General features: G+C 47.5%; 1 protein-coding gene across 1 annotated transcript in view; it reads left to right on the plus strand.

The window, feature by feature from the left end:
• The window catches only part of ALPK3 (alpha kinase 3), a gene marked incomplete at its 5' end in the record, with an annotated part of 92,699 nt that overhangs the window by 18,389 nt on the left and 57,337 nt on the right, over positions 1-16,973 (plus strand). Inside the window, one exon of the mRNA XM_084640925.1 lies at positions 12,717-12,838. Within this exon, the coding sequence (XP_084497051.1) occupies positions 12,717-12,838 (122 nt within the window). The remainder of the gene's footprint in view (positions 1-12,716; positions 12,839-16,973) is intronic.

Here is a 16,973-nt window from a genome sequence, read left to right on the forward strand (position 1 = left end):
TGGGACTGAAGTTCAAATTAGTCCAACCTGGGAAAATTCTCTGGCTTTCTCACAAGTGATCCTTGGGTGTTTTCTTAAAATTACTCCAACCATTATTACTGGCTTTGGAAAGTATCTACCAAGATGGGATGGATCTAAGTAGTGAGGCTGGTGGATTACTTTTGTTACTACGTTCAGAGAAGACTATTGCCATTCTCTCTCTTGTAAGTCTACTGTTGAAACCACTGCGGTCATTAAACAATGCCATCCAGGCATCTGCTACAACAGTAGTAGATATTTGCCCAGCAATAGAAGCTACATTTGGATCAATCAGAGAGCTATCTATTGAAAAAGTACTGGAAGAAGCAAAGACTTCAGTCCAGAAGTTGACTAATGAAGGCGATTCATAGATATTAAGGGCAGAAGGGACCATTATGATCATCTAGTCTGACCTCCTGCACAATGCAGGCCACAGAATCTCACCCTTAAGTGAAGAGGACAAGAAGTGTTTAAGAAAACTGAAAAAGTACACAGACTTGATTCTTAAAAAACCTACAACAGCGACTTCTGGATTCTACTCAACCTCTATGTAGCTTTTACAGATCCCTGTCCTATAAAACACCGACTACCAGCAATGGGGCGGCCATGTGCTCAGGACAGAATAGAAAATTTGAACACAGAGTGGAATATCATATGACTAAAGAATGAAGATTTGACTTCAACTTCCTTTTTATTATCACTAGTGGCTCGACCTGATCTTTATGCTATGTTTCCTGGGCTGAAAGAAGTAGGAATTCATCTCTTGCTACTCCCAGTCACAACAGCTACAGTTGAGCATTCTCTTTCATCATTGAGTAGAATTTTTTGTTTTGAAAGAAGTCGCCTTCTGCCTGATCATGTGAATGAACTAATGAGCATATCAATTGAAGGAATGGAAGTACTGGACACACTAGAAGCCACCAAAGATGAATGCATTGCATTCAAGAAGTTCATTAACAGAGTTGTGCAAAATTATAACAAGAAACCAAGAAGGATGTAGATGTAGAGCTTCATAGAAGGCTTGAGTAGCCAACTTTAATTTGTGTGATGATTTTAAAATCTAATAAAATGGTCATGAAACATTTTTCAGTTTTTTACTATGGTGCTATACAGCTTCACCCTCCACGGTTTCCCCCTCATTGGTCCTGACACCACCCCCCCTGTAAATTTGAAAAAAAAACCCCAATTCAATTCCTGAGGAAAACACTGTGGGCAAGACTCACCAGCCAGACACCCAGGAAAGAATTCTCTGTAGTAACTCAGATCCCATCCCATCACAGGCCATTGGGCATATTTACCGCTAATAGTCAAAGATCAATTAGGATAGCCTAACTTTGGCAACTATCATACCATCCCCTCCATAAACTTATCAAGTTTAGCATTGAAGCCAAATATGTCTTTTGTCCCCACTGCTCCCCTTAGAAGGCTGTTCCTGAACTTCACTCCCTTGATGGTTAGAAACCTTTGTCTAATTTTAAGTCTAAACTTCCCGATGGCCAGTTTATATCCATTTGTTCTTGTGTCTACATTGGTACTGAGCTTAAATAATTCCTCTCCCTCCCTGGTATTTATCCCTCTGATATATTTGAGAGCAATCGTATCTCTCCCTCAGCCTTCTTTTGGTTAGGCTAAACAAGCCAAGCTCTTTGAGTCTCCTTTCATAAGACCGGTTTTCCATTCCTCGGATCATCCTAGTAGCCCTTCTCTGTACCTGTTCCAGATTGAATTCATCCTTCTCCACTCCCTTCCTGGAGCAGCAGCCACAGGGACCCACCACAGCTAGCTTCCCTCCCCAGGGCTCAGCCTGTCTCAGGCCTGCTACTAGCCCTCTTTTTAAGTAGCTGGATTGGGCTCACCTGCTCTGGTCCAGGGGAGCTGTGCTTCGTCTGGCCACACGGACCAGGAGTGGGTCTGGAGGGGTCAAGGGCCTGAGCATATGTAGAAAGGTCTGAGTTGATGGATGTTGCTCCCTCTGGCATGTACGTGAGCTGACGCACGTCGGAGCATGGTCTGGAAATCTGTTGTGTTCTGCTCTGTGGGGATAGGGTGGCCAGGTGTCTGGTTTTCATCCAGAAAGTCTGGTTGAAAAGGGGACCTGACAGTGTCTGGTCAGATCTACTGACTGGACACCCAAAGTCCAGTTACTGCGGACAGGGGAGGCAGGGAGGCACCGGGTCATCACCTGTGCCAGCCCCTACTCAGCTGGGCCACCTCCTATCTGCATCTGGTGGCTGCAGCTCCCAGTCCCTGCTCCACAGGCAAGTCCCTTCTGACCCAGGGTGGGAGAGGCAGGGGGCAGAGTAGAAGAAAAGCAGTGAGAACCGGAGGAGGGAGTAGAGGAGCGAACAGGGGTGGGGCCTTGGGGGAAGAGGTGGGGTGGGGCCTTAGGGGAAGGGGCGGCCGGGGGGAGGTTCCAGCACTCTTGCTAGTGTGTCCAGTTTTAAAATATTACAAAATTGGCAATCCTATGTGTGAAGCTGTCATGCTAATCCATGAGATTAGTGCCAATGACATCAGCAAAACCAGGGAACTGGACTCTACACAGAGTGCTGTAAAATGCTCAAAGCAAACAACAGAAAACATTTCCCCCCACCTGTTTTCATTGCTGATGAACTTCCAGTCACAAACTTATTTTCAAGTTGAGTGACCTTTTAACCCTAGGTAGTGAGAGTGTCCTGTGCGAGGGAATGTCACCTCTTGGTTTGCCACATTGTAAAAAGTCTCTGTGCAGCCATTTGCAAAAGCAAGTGACCTATAAGTTTAAGGGGTTTGTTCCCATTTTTTCTCATGTTGATTAGGGGCTCTGCCTCCGCAAATGGAAACACTGGCAGGCTTGCCAGGTGCAGTTTTCAGAGGCTGTCTTGTGTTACTTTGCTAGCATTAGACTGAGTGCCTCTTTCTGTGCAATGAGGGGTGTAAGGTCTCGGATGTAATTTCAGAAGCTCAGTGGGAGGCTTGACGGTTTTGAACCTTATTTTTGTTCCCAATTGTACTGTTCCCTCATCATAGCATCTTCCTAAAATGAAGGGGAAGCTTCTTTTGGCTGTTGTGTCCTGATCCGAAGCAAGATTGAGTTGACTCGATCAGTTAACAAGTACCTACACTGACAGAAGACTCCTGATAGTAGAGGGCTCTTTAGTCTGGCAGACAAAGGCAGAATAGGATCCAGTGGCTGGAAGATGAAGTTAGATGGATTCAGACTGGAAATAAAGCAGATATTGCAGCAATTTACTTCGGGCTTTGGCAAATTCTCTGTCCCTATCTCAGGATTAGGGATCTGTCTGAAAGATGTACTCTAGCTCAGTGGCTCTCAACTTTTCTGGACTACGGACCCCTTTCAGGAGTGTGGCTTGTCTTGCATAACCCCAAGTTTCACCTCACTTAAAAACTACTTGCTTACAAAATCAGTGTGGCTGTGACATTTAGACATTAAAATACATCACTGAAAAATTGCTTCCTTTCTCATTTTTACGATATAATTATAAAATAGATTACAATGTAAATATTGTACTTTCATTTCAGTATATAGAGCAATATAAACAAGTCATATGAAATTTTAGTTTGTACGGACTTCGCTGGTGCTTTTTATGCAGCCTGTTGTAAAACTAGGCAAATATTTAAATGAGCTGATGTATGCCCCAGAAGACCTCAGCATACCCCAGGGCTACATGTACTCTTGCTTGAGAACCACTGCTCTAGCTCAGCCAGAAGTCATTAGGCTCAATGCAAGACTCACTGGGCAAGGTTCTCTTCTGCGGGAGGTCAGACTGTATGATGATGGTCCTTCTGCCTTTAAAAAACAAAAAAAAACCAATCTCTGGATTAGTGCCTTCTTGCTCATTTACATGTCTCCATCCATTTGTGTAGCCATTTGCAACATGACTACAGCAGCTGACCACTCCTGTACTATGTTCTGCTGAATCTCCTTTGGAAACAAGAAAAGTAAAGCAAACTTAGTTAGCCTCTCATTGCTCCTAACATGTAAACTAATTTGTCTCCTAATTCCCTAAATTCCTCCTGGATAATAGCTGGCAAAAGAATCCTGTGTCTCTGATACCCTTCAAGTAGAACAAAGCTTCTGCTCATCTTGGTTTGTTTCTATATGGATGATGATGTCATTACATAAAATGGCTCTATATGGGCAGCCTTCTCCCATCCCTGTCAAAGATGAGAGGGAAATCTATAGCTGGGAGAACCCCAAATCAAGGTGGGTTATACCTGTTTTGTGAGACACCGCCTCCAGAGTCCCCATAGGAGCATTGTGCCTAGCCACGGGGCCACCAAATCTCTGTCAGCAGCAGTTGGCAGGTCAGGGGTGCATTGCATAACTTGCTTGAGCCCAGCATATCATAAAGGGAATAAACTCCCCTGCTCCCACCACATAACTGTTCTTCAGTTCCTCGTCAGAGTGGTCACAGAGCCAGCCTCTCCCTTGCTCCATGTTTTACATATAGTTCATGAACAGGTGGACAACGTTGTGATGGGTCCACCCGGGGTGCCACCTGGAACTGGAGTACCACTGAGCCCACCTGACCCACCAGCCTGGGCTACCTTTACACTGTACTGCTGTGACAGGCCCTCCAGCACACATACAGGTAGGACAGACCCAGCTACAGCTACATACAGATGCTGAGATCAGCTCTGCATGGGGAAGCTTCTGCTAAGGACCTGCCCAGCTACTCAAGTGCACCCCCCGCCCCCGGAGTGTAAACCCAAAATTATACCGTTTTGCCCTGCACAGAGATCTGTACAGGATAAGCTCATGAAATTCGCCCCCTCCCTCAATGTGGAGAGGAAATATACAACAGCTTTCGGCCCCAAGTTATAACTCCTACACACCGGTTCGTGATATACCAAACACAAATTTATTAACTACAAAAGATGGATTTTAAGTGATTATAAGGGATAGCAATAGCAAATAAACAAAAACGCAATCTAAGCTTAATATGCTAAAGAGATTGGATATGAGCAGCAAATTCTCACCCCTAAATGATTATTTAAGCCGGTTGCAGAGATTCTTAAGGGGCAAGCTGCACTTGCTTGCAGCTTCAAATCCCAGGTATAAATTCCTTTTACAGACTTGAAATTCCTCTAGCCTGGGTCCAGCACTTCCACCCATTCAGTCCTTGTTCCTCCAGGTGTTTCCAAGAGTCTCCTTTGTCAGGGAGTCAGTGAAGAACCACAATTATGTCACTCCCCTGCCTTAAATAGCTTTTGCATGTGGCGGGAACTGTTTGTCTCCAAGTTTGATTCCAACGCCTTTCAGTGGAAAAACACTGGTATTCCAAGATGGAGTCCAGTACCAGGTGATCTGGTCACATGCTCCTGTAGTGTCATGGCAGCCATGACTCAGAAGCTGTTTACAGCATCCTCAGGAAGGCCTCCTGGTGGGAGATTATCCTCTTCTAAGGCCTGTTGTTTTCTCTAATGGCCCTTGTCAGTCAGCCATCTATATATAGCCAGTGATACTCAAAGTGGTGGTCCGCAGACTGGTGCCGGTCTGCGAGCCATCGGCTGCCAGTCTGTGCGCACATTGGAAAAAAAAATTGCTGGTCCCTCACATTTGATAGCTTGAGAAGCACTGGTCTAGACTGAGTGTATTCTGCCTAGTGGGCATTCCCAGGTGTAAACATATTTGTAATACAGATAGACAGTCAATATTCCTAACTTCAGATACAAAAATGATGTATGCATACAAATAGGATAATCATATTCAGTAAATCACACCCTTTCCAATGATCTCAATGGCCGATGTATAAAATACATCATAGTTATGCCATAATCATAATCCTAATATCTCCCTGAAGAATATGGGGTGCAGTGTCACAGTTGTGTCTATACTACACTTTAGTTGGACTTGGGCTGCTGTGCTGGATTATTTTTCTTTTTTGTATTGCCTCAGGCTTTTCCCAAAAGGGTTTTGAAAATGGGTTTGCTCAAGCTAGGGACCTTGACTTGAATGCTTGTGTTCCCAAGTATGTTCTATCTACCATGTACCTGCAAAAGGGTCCACAGTGTTCAGCCATCCCCCTAATAAAACCATTTTTAAAGGTTTCAGAGTAGCAGCCATGTTAGTCTGTAGTCGCAAAAAGAAAAGGAGGACTTGTGGCACGTTAGAGACTAATTTATTTGAGCATAAGCTTTCGTGAGCTACAGCTCACTTCATCGGATGCATTCAGTGAATAAATTTGTTAGTCTCTAAGGTGCCACAAGTACTCCTTTTCATTTTTAAAGGGTGTCTCAAACTGTCCTTCTGGGACTGTAACTTGCCATTGAACAAACCCAAAGCAGCCCTCTTGAGCCTCCCGGATCTTGCAATCTCTGCCATTTCTCACTGAAGTTTTCATTTTTAGAGCCATTACTCGGTCAGGAGGGTCTGAGTTGCACACGCTTGGAGCCAACCAATTTATGCTGTGTTCCACACACAGCAGGGTGGCTACGCTTACCCCTTGACTTATGACAAAACTGCATCCGTTTTTTGTCGACCAGGCTGTGATGGAGACTGTCTCTGCTCTAAAGCCACACAGGGGAAGGGAGGCTACATGCTCTGGATGGTAGTGATGGAACAGACTGCATGTGGTCTTTGGAGAGAACTCTGCACGCCATCTCAGTTTAAAGTCTATTTCTGTGGATAAGAGACTGTGCTTAGTTATGCTATGAGCTAGTAGGCGTCCTGTATCTGAATGTCTCTGGGATCACTTGGCTAAAGGGGTAGCGTGTTTTTGCAGCATTCCCCAAACTGCAATCCATAGGACTGCTACCTGGAGTTCCATTCACACCTTTGCAAATCACTGTTCTCTGGATATTTCGGCAACAGCAGATGTTGGTTTTGAGGGGGCAGGGTTTCAGTCACTGTTCAGCACACGGGTTTCCTCTGCTTGCCTGCTAAGGGAAGTCCCAGTGGCCAGGCACCTTTGGCCAAGCTCTGTGGAAGCAATGGAGGGGAAGAAAGGCTCACTTACCGACAGTAGCTCTTGCTCTCCAAATGTGTTGCGGCCTCAGAGCTGCACTGCCGCTTCGGCCCCCGCCCCCCCAATTCCTTAGGCATCTCTGTCACAAATATGGAGCTGAGGGAAGGTTGGACAGGTCACGCATTCATGCCTTTAGTCTGTGTGGCGTGTTAGGCTCCAGGGAACGGCACATGCCCCATAGCTGCCAAATACTGCTCCAAAATGGTTCTGTGGACAGATGTGTGACTCCCTGGAGGCAAAGTGTTTGGCGAACAGGCTCTGCTCTTGGTAAGTAACTCATCTGCGCCCATCAGATATAGGTGTTAGCATTGGAGTGTGTTTTATAAAACAGTTAGCCTTGTAACAAGTTACCACAAAGGGAATGGAGACCATGGAAGTTTTTGTGAAATGTGCTTACAGTAAGTTCTCGCTGTGACTTGGTTCAGAGCATTACGAACAGGGAGCTTTTCTGCCTCCTGGAATTCCTTCAACATGCAGATCCCACCTCTGAGCTTGGAAGTGCAGTTTGTGGCAAACACACTTGTTGCCCATCAGTAGGTGGCCAGGCCCCAGGCCTGCTCCTCAGGACAAGTAAGTTGGTTCATGGTCTCAAGTGCCATCTTATCAGGATACCCTCTAGACTAAGTGTAGTTTCCTGCCTTGCGCATACACCGCTGTAGAGAGTGCTTGGACCACTCAGGTGCTGTTTTTTGGAAATCTAGCCTTTCAGACCCACATAAAATGTTCTTACATTTCTGCTGTTAATGACCATTTCATTTCAGTTTTGGTTACAGTTTACAATGTAGCTCGCTTATCCTGGCAGGCAGGCTAAGGCAGCTGTGGCCTTTTAATAGAGACTCTGACCTGTGCAAGATGACTTATCATTAATCTGTCAACATAATGGTTTAATTTCTGCTTCTTTTCATGCTTTGTGGTCTAATGGTTTTGTTTGCTGTTTCTGCTTAGCTTATCAGGCAACCGATTATCTCCCTCCAGCTTTAGAAGGTAAACCTCTATTCTATTAAACTTCTCTGACCAAATCCTTTCCTGGACCTGTGACATCGCATGACTAACCTTTAGTGCTTTGGTACTAGCTGAAGAGAGCATGGCACTTATATAATGTGCACGCATGAGATTCTGCATGCTTGAGTCTCTACTACTTGCTTGAAGTGCAAACAGTCAGGCTGGTGTTTATCGCGCACAATTCTGGTAGATGCAAGGACTATCCATCTTCACCATTGAAAGGGTGGAGGTGGGGAAAGGTCTGTTCAGCTATTTCTTACTATTAAAGAGAGACTTTCATACAGGGATACGCTTTAAAAAATAGACATGCCACCTTGTTCAAATAAGAGCTCTCTCTTCCCCACAAGCTGCCCTTGCAACCCAGATTCTCCTTAGCCAGACTGCAGTGAAGCCATATTTGTGCCATAGATCTATTGTCAACGTGGACTGTTGTAAAGTCAAAGATGTCACTATTGCTTCCCTGCAGAAGTAAGGAGGAGAGGATGAGCTGGTGGGGAAGAGGTCCTTCCAGAGTGATTGCTAGCCTCCAGGATTGCTGCCAAAAGGGGCGAGGAAAGAAAAACCACTCCAAGAGCCACAGAAAAGGGGAAGAGGTTTTTTTTTTTTCAAGTCCGCTTTGTCCAGAGGTTTCCCTAGTACAGAAGTCCCTCTTTAATGTAAAAAGGCTATTGAATTGCCGTCCTTTCATACTTCCTTCTAGAATCTGCTCAATTTATGTGCTTCTGATCTGCTGCTGCAGACAACATGCAGATGTAGGAAGGTTGAAAAGCAAACAGATACTACTTACACTCTGCAAAATTTCAGGAGCACTCAGAAAATGGGTACATCGATATATGAAGCAGCTTGAATTAGACAAGTTTTGCTGTGGCCAAATGATAAGGGATAGTGCAGCACTTTCAGAGATTCAAGGAGTTGCTGGGGAAATGACCTAAAACTGGAAGCCTCTAACAAAAAGTCTCCAACATTTACCCAGTGGCTACTGTGGTTCTTCTTCCTCTGCAGAAGATTAAATGGGTCACCAAGGCCACACTGCTAGCGACACATCTTGTCTGAGGCCCAGTCTCTGGTGCTTTGCCTTTTATTCAGCAGTATACCTCTGGCTCTGGAGTTTGCACAATATGGGCCTAGTTTATCCCTGGCGCCACCCACTGTCATCAGTGGCGTTACACAAGGGTTGAACTCAGCTGTATATTTCAGTGTATGCATCACTAGTTTGTGGAGGATGCTGTATGGTTGGCACTCTGTTTATTTTGCTGCTACATGAAATGCTGCACTGATGCTTGGGAAGTTCTTTGAATTTAATCTACATGAATTTGGAAAGCATTTTCTGGGACCAGGACTGAGACAACACTCTCATGAATTCATAATAAGGCCACTAAACCCCCACCAGTGACTGTCTTCATGCAGGATTGGCTGCTTTACCCTGTAGCAGTGGGAGTAGCCCCATGAGCTCTTCCTTATGCTTGTGGAATTCAATGTCCTGGATTTCCTGCAAACTGCCCTTAGCAGGAAGCAAGAGAATGGAAAGGGACGTAGCAGCGTTGTGATGGATCGCTTGGTAAGCTGGGCACAAGAAAACAGTATATGTTTTAATATGGCTCAATGTAAGTGTATACATCTAGGAACAAAAAATGTAGGTCATACTTGTAGGGTAGAGGATTCTGTCCTGAGAAGCAGAGACTATCCACCATGAGCCCAAAACTGTTTGCAGAATCAGCTGAACGTGAGCTCCGAGTGTGACACTGTGGCCAAAAGTGCTAATTTAATTTTTCAGTGCATAAACAGGGGAATCTTGAGTAGGAGTAGAGGGTATTTTATCTCTGTATTTGGTACTCGTGCAACTGTTGCTGGAATCCTATGTCCACAGCTGAAGAAGGATGTTGGGGAAAACTGGAGAGGGTTCAGAGAAGAGCTAGGAGTATGATTAAATTAATTAAAGGATTAGACGCTGAGCTCCTTGAGTGTATCACTATAAGGAATAATCTATTTAGTTTAACAGAGAGAAGGTTAAGGGGTGATTTGATTAGCCTGTAAGTACTGTAGTAAACCCAGGACAAACAGCTATGGGGAGGGGAGTAATCAGTCCCAGAAGGTTAAAAGGCCCCTCCCTATCCACTGAGGAGAGGTAACCACAGGTTAATAAGGTTCAACTGTAAAAGGGTAGCTAGAGAACCAATTCGGTTCAGCTGACTCCAACTGCTTGAAACCTTTTTAAACCCTCCCCTGTTAGGAAAGGGGGGGGGTGGGGAAGAGGGAGAGGGAAAGCTGCCAGTAGGCTGGGTGCAACTAGACACGGAACCTTTCCAGGAAGGGAGGCTGCATCCCCTCTCTAGAAGGGAAAGGAAAACAGGCACAAGGGACTGACTGAGGAAAGGTATAGCTTGACCTTGTGCCACCTAGAAGGACTGCCTTGCCTAAACCCTGTGTCTCCAAGGCTAAAAAGAACTGAGCCTGCTGAGGTGAACAAGGTACTTTGCCACAGTACCTATATGAGGAACAGATATTTACTAATGGGCTCTTTCAGTCTAGAAGAGAAAGGTGTAACATGATCCAATGGCTGGAAGCTGAAGTTAGACAAATTCAGTGTGGAAAGAAGGTATGAATTTTTAACAATTTACTGAGGGTCATGGTGGATTCTCTATTGCTGACCATTTTTAAATCCGATTAGATGTCCTTCTGAGAGATCTGCTCTAGGAATTACTTTGGGGAAGTTCTGTGGCCTGAGTGATACAGGAGGTCAGATTAGCTGTTCACCATGGTCCTGTCCGGTCTTGGAATCTATGAATCTCCTGCTAAATCTGTAGGTGATGTAGGTCCCTGCTGCCGTTGGAGCTGCGTAGGCAGCTGTCACAGCTCAGAGCCCTGACAGTGGGCTCTGCTCTGGGTCCAAGCTCTGTGTATCCATTTACTCTTTAAAAATGTAATGACGAGAGAGTATGTGATGAGAGGAACTGAATTTCCAGACCTCAGGGCTGACGTTCGCTCACTGAACAGGTCAGCAGCAGTGCCTGCCTGTGACCTAGGAGGACCCCTCTAAGAGTCAGGGGAGTACAGGCTCCTGGGACCTCCCACTTGCTCCTCCTGCTGATACTGCCCATACTGAGGCCAGCTAGCACCAGTTGTGGAGCTGTCAATAGTTGTTTCTATGAATCTCCACCCCCTACACACACTCTTCCTGCATGTTTATGGACCTAGGAGTGACAGTGGACGAGAAGCTGGATATGAGTCAGCAGTGTGCCATTGTTGCCAAGAAGGCCAATGGCATTTTGGGATGTATAAGTAGGGGCATAGCGAGCAGATCGAGGGACGTGATCGTTCCCCTCTATTCGACATTGGTGAGGCCTCATCTGGAGTACTGTGTCCAGTTTTGGGTCCCACGCTTCAAGAAGGATGTGGATAAATTGGAGAGAGTCCAGCGAAGGGCAACAAAAATGATTAGGGGACTGGAACACATGAGTTATGAGGAGAGGCTGAGGGAGCTGGGATTGTTTAGCCTGCAGAAGAGAAGAATGAGGGGGGATTTGATAGCTGCTTTCAACTACCTGAAAGGGGGTTCCAAAGAGGATGGCTCTAGACTGTTCTCAATGGTAGCAGATGACAGAACGAGGAGTAATGGTCTCAAGTTGCAGTGGGGGAGGTTTAGATTGGATATTAGGAAAAACTTTTTCACTAAGAGGGTGGTGAAACACTGGAATGCGTTACCTAGGGAGGTGGTAGAATCTCCTTCCTTAGAGGTTTTTAAGGTCAGGCTTGACAAAGCCCTGGCTGGGATGATTTAACTGGGAATTGGTCCTGCTTCGAGCAGGGGGTTGGACTAGATGACCTTCTGGGGTCCCTTCCAACCCTGATATTCTATGATTCTAAGGCAGGTGTTGGGTTGTCATAGAGTTTAAAGCCAGAAGGGAACACCAGATCATCTGATCCGATCGCCTGTAAATCACAGGCTGCCAGCACCTGCAAACTAAACCCAGCCACCAAAATTAGAAGAAAGCATTACAGCCCAGAGGCAACTAAACTGTTCTGTGCCCCAGCCAGAAACTAGGGGAGCGGCTGCACTACGCAGCTTTTAGTGACATGGCTGGTCTGCTACAGCCGCTAAAAGCTGTGCAGGGTAGTTGCTGTTTGTTGGCAGGAGAGCGGTCTCCTGCTGGCAAAAAACTTCCATCCCCCATGAGCGGCCACGGCTTTGTCGGCAGGAGACTGCTTCTGCCGACAAAGCACTGTTTACACCAGCGCTTTTCATCAGTAAAACTTTTGTCGTTGGGGGTTTTTTGTTTTTTTTTGTTTAAACACCCCTGAACAGCTGCCTCTGCCTCCCCGGTCCTTTAAATAGCTGCTGGAGCCCCGTTGCTTCCCCAGGGCTCCTGCAGCTAATTAAAGGACTGGGGCAGTAGAAGCAGGGGAGCCCCGGGCCCTTTAAATAGGCCCCGGAGCCCCAGGCTGCTGCTGCTACTCCGGTGGGGGAGGCACTTACCTTACAGGGTGGGCTGGGGCTGGCTCTGACCCCCCTCATCCCTGCCCCTTCCGCCCTAGGCCCCGCCCCTTCCAGGGGCCAGAGCTGGCCCCAGCCTACCAGTAAGTCACTCAACTTACTTTCCCGCCTGCCCTAGCATATAATGAGAACCAGTCAGCCAAGCACATTATTTGATCTCTGGGTGGAGAACCCTTTTCTTTGTTTCTAGTAACCTAATCTGAGCTCTAAGAATTACTTCTTGATTCTTTTAGGAGCACCTTCTGCACAATCATTGCTCAGCTGACTGAGGAGACCCAGCCGCAGTTTGAAACTACCCTCAAATCTCGTGCTGTGTCTGAGGACTCTGATGCCAAATTCACATGCATAGTAACAGGTAATGATGCCTTCAGTGAAGTGACCCACCCCTGCTGATCGATTACTGCTCCTGGTTAGTAGTAGTAAAAGGGGGGAGGGGAATACAGTGTTGCCAACTCGCTCAATTTTATTGGAAGATGCATTTTCATTGAATGGCTGGAAGTTGAAGCTAAACAATTCAGACTGGAAATAAGGTGTAAACTTTTAACAGTTTGGAGAGTGATTAACCATTGGAACAATTTACGAAGAATTGTGGTGGATTCTCCATCACTGGCAATCTTAAAATCAAGATTAGATTTTTTTTTGAAAAGATCTGCTCTAGGAATTAGTGTTGGAAGTTCTCTGGCTTGTACTAGTATCAGGAGTTCTCAACCTCATTGCACCGTGACCCCCTTCTGACAACAAAAATTATTATACAACCCCAGGATGTGGGGACCAAAACCTGAGCCCACCTGAGATCCACTGCCCTGGGTAGGGGGGCCAAAGCCCGAGCCCCACTGCCCTAAGCGGCGGGGTTGGAGGGAGCCAAAGCCCAAGATCTTCAACCCTAGGCAGGGGGCCTGTAACCTGAGCGTCACCAAGGGCTTTGGCTTTGGCCAATCCTGGCAGCCCCATTAAAATGGGATCATGACCCACTTTGGGGTTTTATGACCCACAGTTTGAGAACTGCTGTGCTAGATAACAGTGGTCCCTTCTGGCCTAGAAATCTGACACTCTCTCTACATGGTATCTTTTCTAACCCTCCAGCTGCTGGAGACAAGTGATTACATGAGAACAGCTTGAAAACATGACCCAAGTGAGACCAAAACACAAATGCAACTAACTTGAAAATCAATTTTAAAAAAAATCACATTTGAGGAAGGAGTAGGGGGTGATTCATGGGTGTTGAATGCTTGGGGTTGTTAATACTGCAGCTTGCTCACTGATCACTTACAATAAAAAGCTCGCACCAGAGCGAAGCTGGCATTGGTTACTAACCGGGAAGGCCAGAATAGAACTATTTTCTTGAGTGCCTCTCAGAGGTTTGCTATCTCAGGAATGTGCAGTTAGCAGCTGAATCTCGCTCTGTTAAAGAGCATGTTTGGTCCCTCACCTTTGATCTCACACAGGGTACATATACACAGCAAAGAAAACCCTGTGGCTGGCCCATGCCAGCCAACTTGGGCTTGTGGGCCTTGGACTGTGGGGCTGCTTCATTGCTGTGTAGACTTCCAGACTAGGGCTCCAGCCTGAGCCCAGACATCTACACAGCAATGAAGCATCCCCACAGCCTGAGCCCCAAGAGCCTGAGTTGGCTGGCATGGGCCAACCGTGGGTTTTTCTTCACTGTGTTGACATACCTCCAGGCAGAGCACAGATGGGGTTGTGCCAGTGGAAAACCCGTGCTTCTTAGAGTGCTGGGCCCTATGCATATTCCACTGTGGGTATGCACGTGCACCATGCTCCTGGAGCTGGAGAATTTTGAAAGCTGTGCCCATTGGTTTATGCATGTGCCCTTGCTCTCCTCATGCCTCCAGTCAAGTAGATAAAGGGTGGAGACAACTGACTACCTCTCCAGTTCCTTCTTACCACCACATGGCCCAGATTGGAACCTCCAATATCCAGAGCTTTGTCCCCTTTATTTAGGGTGACTATATTTCCCTATGCTGAATATGGGACACCTGGTAGAATTACTCGTATTTAAGCAAGTTCAATGGCAATCAATCAGAACTATGCAATACAAATGGTCAAATTTAACATTAACTTGACTGAGCCCCTGTTAAAAAGAAATACTGCTGGAAAGCACTCTTCTCTCCTTCCCCCCCCCCCCCCCGAGCTTGCACGCAGTGGGGGCTGCGCTGATGGCCTGCCACCTGCCTTTCACACCCAGCCCCCTTGACACACACACACCCCACTGATGGTGGGTGGGTGAATGGCTGGCGAGCAGGGAACAGGCCAGCAGCCAGACCCACTGGTACTGATGGTGGGGAGAGGCAGAAAATATGGGACAATTTTCCCATTTTTAAGAAAAAGTTGGGACACCTGAAGGAGGGCTTAAATACGGGACTGTCCCTTTAAAAGCAGGATGTCTGGTCACCCTATCTTTGTTTATCTGTAAAACATATAATATACCTGTGAATAGTGTTTTAGAAACTTTAGAGTTTATTCAGTGTTTTTTTCTAAACATTTTTATAGTTTTGATAGTCTAGCTTCCCTGTCCAGGCATGCTCTGCCCTCCATACTCCCTTACCCCATTATGGGGACAGGATTATGCCCAGAAGTCCAGTCTTCAAAATGTATGCTTTCTGACCACATTCCTTGTCAGTCAGTGATGGCCATCACTGACTTACTGCCTCAGGGAAGCCCACATTGTGGTAAGGTGCAGTATCTCCCTCTCATTCCCCAGTCATATCAGAGAGGGGTGAGAGCTTCCCCTTCAGAAGCGCCTAATGGAAAAGGCCATGAGGTTGCCAGTCATCCAGGCACCACCCACCCCATATATCATCCTGACTCAGCAAGCAGTGCACCTCCCGCCATGAGGTCTGACTGAAGTGAAGGAGTCTACCGCCAGAGATCCCTTGGCAGGGTCTTCTCAGGACAGCTGGGAGCATTCTCATAAACATGAAAGCAAATCCTCCTCCAAATCCACTTCAAAGCAGTCTGGTTCAGCTCTGCCTAAATCAAGCAGCTCTTCAGAGAACGTAGGATGCCCTAAGTCTCAGGAGCATGACAAGAAACCTTACAAGTCTAAGGCTCCGGCAGTACCAACTGGGATCTGTACCATCTAAGCATGAAGTCTGTGGTCCGATGGCACTGATAAAAGGGAGTCATCAGCTACCAACAGAACCGACTCTGTCTTGCTCAAGTGTGGCAAACACTGTTACTACTCTGACTCCATTGGTTCGGGCAGACTCCTTGCACTCTGGGAAGAGCCAAGTCTTAGGCTCCTCCTAGGATGTTTTTGCTGTCCTGGATCCAGTGTCTCCTTCCGTCACAAGGAAGGGCCTGACTCCACTGGGAGATGTGACTTGCGGGAGAAGCCTGTCTCCCATGACTTCCCTTCAGCAGGACCATCAGTGCCACCAGTGGATGCAGAATCATCCTCTTCTTTCTCGGGAGACTCTGAGCCACCCTATGAACCAATGCTTCCTTCTCTGAGGCATGCTTTTAAAAATTTTTGTAAGCACTGTGTGGAACTGACAGCTGGAGGTCCCTTCCCTCCCCGTGCTGACAGCCTGACCTGCCAGCCAGGCGCCGGGCTTACAGACTCAAAAGACTGTCAGCACCGGGGCAGGGGGTGCCCAGCTATGAGCCCTATGCCCAGCTGCCAGGTTGGGCTGTCAGTGCCAGGGGTGGGGGCAGTTGTGAGCCTCACACCTGGCTGCTAACTGGAACTGTCATGCTGGGGTGGGGGGTGAGGCAGTTGTGAGTCTGGTGCCTGGCTGTTAATGCCGGGGCTGGGGGGCTCCAGCTGTTGGTGCCTCTCAATGCCTCCCACAGTTCAGGCAGTGGAAGCACTCCTGGTGAGGATGTGCACCACCACCAGAAGAAGCAGAATGTGGATGTGAACTGCGGCTTTAATTACTGCAGGGCTGTACGTCGACTTGGCTTAAGCTGACTTAATTTTGTAGTGTAGACAAGCCCATAGTCAGTTGACCTGGGATCTGAGACTTGCTGCTGCAAGTTGTTGTTTTTGCAGTGTAGACAAACCCTGAGTTTCATGGATGTGCGGGAGGGAAGAAAATACTCTTCCCTGCCCCAACCACTGCATCGTGCAGGGTTGTCCAAGCTATTTTGGTGCCCCACACAGCCCCCCTGCGGGGGGGCGAGTGCTGTGTGGGGCCCCAGGCCTCCGTGGGGGGGCTGTGTGGGGCCCAGCCTAGGCCTCCATTGCAGGGGGGAGGCTGGCCACTTCCTGTGGGAAGTGGAGTGACCAGGCCCCAGCCTGCTCTGCTCCCCTGGCTCCCAGGCTTGGGGGGAACTGCCCCCCAGCACTTGCTGGCTGCGCAGTTGGGAGCCAGGGGAGCGGAGCAGGCTGGGACCGGGTCGCTCTATTTACCGGTGGGTGCAGGCCCGGCCGGCTGCCCGGCCGCTTCTGGAGTCCTTTGGGGAGCGGGGGCGGGGCAGGGGTGGGGCTGGGGCAGAGTGGGGGCGGGGCTGGGGCGGAGCAGGGG

This window comes from Lepidochelys olivacea, assembly GCF_965140295.1.
Source record: "Lepidochelys olivacea isolate rLepOli2 genome assembly, chromosome: 10".
NCBI lineage: Eukaryota > Metazoa > Chordata > Testudines > Cheloniidae > Lepidochelys > Lepidochelys olivacea.